Below are 7804 nucleotides of genomic sequence, written 5' to 3' on the forward strand. Positions count from 1 at the left end.
AAAGTTATAGCATTTACATCAAAAGTAATGTCATAAAACAAATGTTTTAATATACTTTATTGTACTTCCATTTGTTAATTAAAACCATTAGTAAGCTGTGACCATCAATGTAATGGACTCATAATGGCCCCTTTTTAAAAAGTTATACACGGCACAAAACAAACATTTCCACAATATCAGCATGCAGTCATCTCACAAACACACAACTAATTTGGTTGTCACACATATAATAGAATGAATTTAATGCAACACAAAAACATCAACACAGGAGCTGTACAGTACACATATGGAATGGCTAATACATATACAAATATCCACCATCATTTTTAAAATTAATTTTACAATGTTTGCCTCAAGAATAAGCTGTACACAAAAGCATTTTTGAAGGGATTTAAAAATGATATTTAAAAAGGACATGCACTAATGGTTATCCGTAAACGGTAAAGAAGAATTCTATATTGGAAATATAATAATTGCATGAACACTGTATGATCCAGCGACAGTGCTGTATTCACAAAAATGCTGTCCGTGAAGTGGCGAGAGCAAAGGATTCGTGACCAAGAAGTAGCTCCCCAAAATTCCCTTGCTCCCTTACTCTAGTTTACACAATTCTTACATAAAAAACACATTCTGGCTGCCATTTTCAAAAAAATTAATCATGAGCAGCAAAAAAAAAGATCTTGTGCAAATCTTGTGAAGTTCCCTTACCAGACCATTCATGAGGAGTTGCATAAAAATTAAACAGGGATAACTTAAAAACACACAAACATCTTCATTACAACACTTCCACATCATGTAGAACGACTAATAAGTCCTTTTTAAAAGTGATATAAGCGTGTATGTGTGTTTTGTAGCCACAACGAATGAGCATGCAGCGTTTTCGGTCATTCAAGTGTGGAAGCGATGAGACTCCAGGAACACGGAAGCAAGTGGGGGATGTACCATGAAAATGGAAGTCTTACACTTTGAAGTCCAGAAGGTTGCAGTCAATTTTGTAGTACACGTATGGATAATACTCCTGCTGGCTCAGATTCAATCCTGGAATATCCATTGCTGACTGAAACAAATATGGAATGATGTGCATAATGAAACTTAGCGTCTTAGCATGATGCTCTTAACCCTTTTGTTTTGATCTTGTATTGGCCTTTGTGATACAGTGAAATGATCTGTAAGAAGGTTTGAAGTACTCACGTCAATAATTGCTGCAGCACTGCTGTCCAGATGTTTGTATAGATCATTGAGCACCTCCCTCAGCTTCTTTGTAGTCTTCTTGTTTGGCTGCAGTAACATGGACTGAAAGTTCACTGGCAGTCCATATCTGAGGGTCACCACATTAGCAACAAGTTAGCAATAAAGCACTTCACTTCAGTTGTGTTTATATTTAATGTTGTAAATCGAAGTGAAGTGAAAAGAGGTAGTCGGAGTAAGAGCACCTGAGAACAGATTCAACAAAAACCCTCAGTGCTTTAATGTGGATCCACGCGATGAAAGCCTCACTGAAGTTCACTTTCAGCCATCGAACAAGTGGACCCTGCACAGAAGAAATACTGTATTGTAAATATCATCTCACATTTCACCCTTTCTTTGAATTTTAATGATCAACCTACAGGTTGGAAACAAGAAATTATGTGATTCACACGTTATTTCACTCCTGTCATCATGCCTTTCTGCTGTACTGTAGTGTTTTTGTATCCTTGTTAAAACATATCGCCACACCCTGTTGCAGTTTTCCTCCTTCAAACCAAAGATTCATTTACAGTATTCCATCATGGCGCCGTTTAGCATAACTTTTACATTCCTTTAGCATGTCCAGATGTTCAACCTTGCAAACATACAAAGACTGCAAGCCAGCACGAGAGACATAATTCTGAAGTGAATAACATAACAAAACAGGATTAAAAAAAAAACTGTCAAAATAATACTATGGGCTAGAAAATACCACAAATCACCCTCGTTTATTAACGAGTATTTCTAGTATTTCATATGAATAGTCTTTTGGCTAAATGTGGAAGTGGCTGACGTCAGTATGCTTTCACATCTACAGCCTGCTTTCTCTGGTCCAAATCAATTGATGCATTTGTGAGCTGTGCATCCCCCCCGGCTGCAGCACTACTGCTGACAGTACTGACAGAAGAAAACTTTGAACTACTTTCATAAACATAACTGTCATAAGACTCATGGCCAACATAATGTGAAACACTTACAAATTGCTTCTTTTTATCTGTAGACAGCCGAGTCATCTCGTCTTTATCGGCCTTCATTTCCCCTTCATTGTACTGAAAGTCTCTCACCGAGAACCTGCAAGCGGGGTGGAGTTGGAAAATATTATTCATAATAAATGTTTTAAAAATCTAAATATACATAACATACAGTGTTTCATTTCAACATTAAATATGCAAAAATCAACATTAACTGAGAAAAATCAAGCTGTTTTCAAAGTGCTTTTGGTCCGATCCTGATTTAGATTCTGAAATTTTAGACTTTAGACCTGTTTCTTTTGACCCTTGAATGTAGAGTGTTTTAAGTGTTACAGTGTCAATACTATTGAACATCAACTCCTCTTCCTATTGTCTGTATCATTATTTCAGAGCCTGCGTTATGTTTGAGGTTTCTTACTTGGAGGGAATTTTTCCTTGTGCTTGCTCATGGGCTTACTGTAAAGCAGGGGTCTCAAATTTACAGCCAATGGGGCAAAGTATGCTGGGAAACAGAATCACTGGGTGTGCTTCAGGCTTCCCAGCATGCTTTGTGACACTAAAAAGTTTGGGTGTACAGTTAACATAGTTGTTTATTATCCTCCACTAGGAGTAGTTACCCTGTGTATGTGCTATCCAACTGTTGCTGTGTGATGCTTATAGTGTTTTTTTACCCACACTGTAAGACTCTACTTCCAACAACCGACAGTTGAGTTGTGTTTGAGACCCTTTCTTAATGTATGGCCTGCTCCGTGTGCAAAGTTCCTTGACATAACTTCCTCTATATAAATGAAATTGACTTGACTTGAATGTCTTACTTGTTCTCTCTGGCTTTGTGTTTGAAGTCATCAATTGCTTTCTGAAATAGAGTCACGCTGAACAATCCACTGTCATTGTCCTCAAACAAAAGACTAGGAAAAAAATGAAAAAAGATAAAAACATTATTGAGTTGTACAGAAAACAATACATAGAAATATGCATAGGAATTGAGAAAATATACAACAAGTACCTCACATAAAAAAGTGACAAAATACAAATGGAATGGAACTAAAATAAGTTGTACGCTACCAATACAAATACTTAATCTAGTTTCACACTCCTTACTTGGAGGATCGAGGCACCACCATCTCTGCAAGCGTTTCATATGTTTTCTGCCAGTCCGCATAAGATGTTCTGAGAGTACAACAGAGCGGGGTCACACTTATTAATACTTTAATTATCCCGCGAAAACCTTTTCCATTTTAATGTACTCACTTTGGTACCACAACAATCAGAGTGATAAGGTACTCTGAGTCTAGAACAAAGTCTTCCTTCTTGACAATGTCAGCCAAGCTCCTGGTCAGCAAGCTCCCCCTGTGGGCAGACAAGGTAGGCGCACCAATAATAGCCAGTGAGTGGAATTGTGTCATTTTGAGTGACTGTGTGCTGCGCATGCATTAATCCTTTCAGATTGTTTTTAATCCAATGAATTAATCTGTATTAATGTGTTAACGGCTGTACTTTTACTTTTCACTTACGCATTCTTCCTTTCTAAATTCTGTAGGTTTCCTTTCAGGTTGTTATATGCTGATGCTCTGGTCTTCAAATCGTTGTCAATTTGGGTGACTTGCTGTAAAATACACACCAGCCTATTAATTAATAACACACTTAACTTTAAAAGCATTGCACAGATTATTCAAAATAAAAACAAATTTTCACTGTTATTTAAATGTCAACATGATTACCTTAGAGATAATTTCAGAAATGTTTTTGAGTGATTGCTTGATGGGATACTTGGCCATGTCCCATTGAAACCGTGTGATGTAGGTGATGAGATCAACTGGGGGAGAGAAAAAAAGACACGTCATTGGCAGTAAATGCAAATGAAAATGTCCTAATCACAGAGCATGGGTTGGGTGATCTCAAGTATAAAGTGAAAACTAACATGGGCTACTAAAACAGAATTACTATACCTCCATTGGCCAGCAAGTTCTCCTGCACTTTGTCTCGACTGTCTTCCAGCACGTCGGCCATGTATTGAGCCACCTTCTTTACTACACTGTGGACAGCCAAGTCATTTAAAACACGCTTTAGCAAAAAAGCTACATACACAAAGCCAGTGTAACACTCAAATTCACTCTCCATGCACTGTGCAAACACGACCATAAACTCAGTGTACAAGCATTCACACACATAAAAGGTTCCATTTCCCAAAAAGTCAACGGGGAAGTGGATTAAAGGCAGCCTAGACTTAAAACCAAGTAGCGAACTTGTTCTTTCTCACACGTTCTTGGAAATGTCCACAGAGGAACTCAAAGCTGGTGAAAGACGGTAAGCACTGTGTGTGAGATTTAGACGTCAATGTTTCCAAAGGACGTCAAACATACTTGGTAGCATACAGTAAGTCACTGGATATAAATATGACTAATGAAGAGCTGTTGGCGTGCCACCATACTGCAAATTGCCAGGTTTATACCGCAAGTCGTGCAAGACTCGGCAGCATGTGAAATTCCTCATTGTTACAAGACAAGGTGAGATTAAACCAGCGGCACCGGAGAGCTGGAAAATGGTGCATATAATAAGAGATGATGACTGTTTTTATATTATTGTTACATTTTTGTTCTGCTTTACAATAAGACTGCTCTTAATGAAAGTTAATAATAATCTTTTTTTTTTTAAATTAACTGGCCTTTAATAAATGCATTCATATGTTTCCATTTATGACAAGTTCTTTACAATACATCCAAATAACATCACAAGATTGCATAATAAGATATCATTTGAGTATAGATTGCAGTTATGAGTTAATAATAATCTAATTTAAGCATGACTCCGCAAATAAAATCTTACCTTTCAACAAAAGAATCTAATTTGGCCAATTCATCTGACAGCCCAACCAAGACATCTAGAGTTCCCACCTGTTTACACACACAAAAACAATAAGTCACTATCACAATATTATTAATAACAGGAGTCTAGACAGTGCTGGGGATCAGGCAGGTTGTGTTTAAACGGTGGTTTGTGGGGTCCAGTCAGCCTAGAGTGACAACCAAGGGGCCCGGTGTACTTTGGATGGCGCCTCGTTGTCCAGAGTCACTCATGCATTATTAAATGTTCCAGAAGCCCATTACAGCCCTGTGTGGCATCAAGGTCAACGGGGTTACTTCACCTTCAGCACAGAGCAGACCCAAACCAGACAAGCTCTGCTGCCTTGGATGAAAACTTCAGCAAATCAACACTTTAACATGTTTACAACGGAGCTCTTTAAAGGTTGCGACCCATACGCAGATCCGGCATATTCTTGACAGCAGATTCATAAGGTGAGATTTTTATAATTCATTACTTAACTACTGATTTTAAAATTAACACATAAGGTATTGAACTGAATTTTTTCATTTATTATGGAAAAAGCTCATACAAGCACGGGACCCAGACTGGATGAAGATTGACTATATATACTTGGATAAAGAATTCTGCTATAACATAGATGATTATGTTTTGTTTATATTTGTCGTCATTGCTATTTGCAATCATAACTGAGTTTGAGGCTGCTTGTCAATCAAAGGATGACAAATAATAGAGCAGATGAATCCAGACTAACCTTCAAGTCTGGGATGCTGAACTTGTGGTTGGTAGAGAGATTGTTGGTGCGTGTGGTTGCCGCCATCATTTTGTCCCATGTTTGCTGGCAGGTTTTCTCTCCCGGAGCAGATATCAACCAAAACTCAGTCATGATTCTGGCTGGACTACAGAAGTCAGATGGGAAAAGTGTATTTTCATTTGTAAGTGGAGTATTAATATATATTTTTGAAAAACAACAGTTGTCTTGATACTAGTACTTGGTGGCACTTGATATCACTGAGCACCATTCAATGTTAGTAAGCCATATGTAGCGTCACAACACAAAATCGTCCTGTTTACTGTTATGGAACGACATATCACCCTAAACACACAATCCACAGACAAAAGGGAGCAACATATTTGTATAATGCAAACATAATATTTACATATGGACAACTTATGCCCACAGACAAGTCAATAAAATGATAATTACAGCTCCATCCATCAGGGATTAGCTAGTTAGTTTGATATTAGCTTTGCTGAAAAAAACACTTAAACAAGCTGACGATCAAATTTGTTGACGGGTTAACTCACCTATGTATTAAACTGTGTTCGTTAGGAGAGAAATGTAACCTTTATTGCATATTATGGAATGCTGAATCGCATTGCTGCCATTCAAGCACAGTTGGCGAGGTCTCCTGACAGCAGCATCAGAGTCAGCTGACCAGCCAGCGGAAGCGGAAGTGCTTATCGACATACAACAAAACTCACTAGCGCCATAGCTGGTAGCTTGGGGTTACTGCAATTGTGAGTAAACCGCAAAAATAGGTGGGGTTCAGGGATCTTCAGGATTTTTCTTAAAAAATTGTAAAATATTAATACTATTAAAATAATAAATTATTTCACCAACAAAGGTTAAAAATTAAAATTTTGGTTCTAAATTTAACATTGCAAAACCGATTTATACTGATTAATACTATTAAAATAATCAAAATTATTTCACCAACAAATGTTAAAAATTAAAATTTTGGTTCTAAATTTAACATTGCAAAGCCGAGTGGTTAACATGTTGGCAACACAGTTAGGAGATAGTGAAGACCTGGGTTTGAATCTCCGCTTGTGCATCTCTGTGTGGAGTTTGCAAAAAAAAAACATGCATTAGCTATATAGGTATGAATGTGTATGGCTGTTTGTTTATATGTGCCATATGATTGGCTGGCCACCGGTCGCTGAAGTCAGCTGGGATAGGTTCCAGCATACCCTACGCGACCCTAGTGGGGATAAGCAGTATAGAAAACGCATGGATATCCTCCCATTACAAGAAACAATGACTTCTCCACCCCAGAATTCCGCAACATTCCAAGTGCATTATAAATTAGAAAAGTCGCCAAACAATCTTGGAATGCAAGTCAGCAGCATTAGAATTCTTATAGATACTAAATTTAGAAGAGTCGCCTCAGGTTTCCTGACATTGGGTGTCTCCAGTACAGAATCTAAGGAAAACGCCCCCCAAAAGGACATGTTTATAGTTCAGTGGGTCTGGGGTTCATTGTTTGGGACACAATGCTTGGTCTGCCTGGAGCCAACCCTCCACATCAAACAGCATGGTAAGTTTGCCCATGGCTGGCTTACTTCCAGTCTGCTGGGATGTTATCAGAACGCACACACTCCAGACGGCTATAGCACAACTACTGTTTAGAGTCTTAGTGTATAGTCTCGGGTGAAAATTAATTTGAAAAATTAGTAAATGATGAAATGACGTGCCATGATGTAATTGTGCATGGATTTGATCCCAATCCTCACAGATTTTCAATTGATTTCATTTGCGGTCAAGCAATACAGCAAATTATTCACAAGTTCATCACATGTATTCAAATAGTGTTCTCTGTGATCTAAAAAATACAGTATATTGAGTTAAAACATTAAGTAAGTGGCCAAGTAAACCAGTTAGCATCATATCTTTTTTTCAGGAACAATGTAGGCATTTATTCTTGTAAATTATCTAAGGCTCTGACACTGTTTGGAAGTTATTACAGGCAAGCAATTGTCACTATCTTGACAGGAGGGAA

The 7804-nt window shown here is 37.9% G+C and overlaps 1 protein-coding gene across 1 annotated transcript; it reads right to left on the bottom strand.

Moving 5' to 3' along the window:
• Window positions 1-71: 71 nt before the first annotated feature.
• LOC131105232 (V-type proton ATPase subunit C 1-A-like) lies at window positions 72-6461 on the bottom strand. The gene is made up of 13 exons (XM_058053132.1): window positions 6330-6461; window positions 5776-5920; window positions 5025-5092; window positions 4148-4233; window positions 3920-4014; window positions 3713-3804; window positions 3450-3548; window positions 3300-3368; window positions 3014-3106; window positions 2205-2298; window positions 1434-1531; window positions 1192-1318; window positions 72-1057 (listed from the first exon to the last, which is right to left on the bottom strand). The coding sequence occupies exons 2-13, from the start codon at window positions 5905-5907 to the stop codon at window positions 959-961; spliced, it is 1152 nt and encodes a 383-aa protein (XP_057909115.1). The 5' UTR covers window positions 5908-5920; window positions 6330-6461; the 3' UTR covers window positions 72-958.
• Between the last annotated feature and the right edge of the window lie 1343 nt (window positions 6462-7804).

The sequence above is a fragment of the Doryrhamphus excisus genome, chromosome 17, assembly GCF_030265055.1.
Source record: "Doryrhamphus excisus isolate RoL2022-K1 chromosome 17, RoL_Dexc_1.0, whole genome shotgun sequence".
NCBI lineage: Eukaryota > Metazoa > Chordata > Actinopteri > Syngnathiformes > Syngnathidae > Doryrhamphus > Doryrhamphus excisus.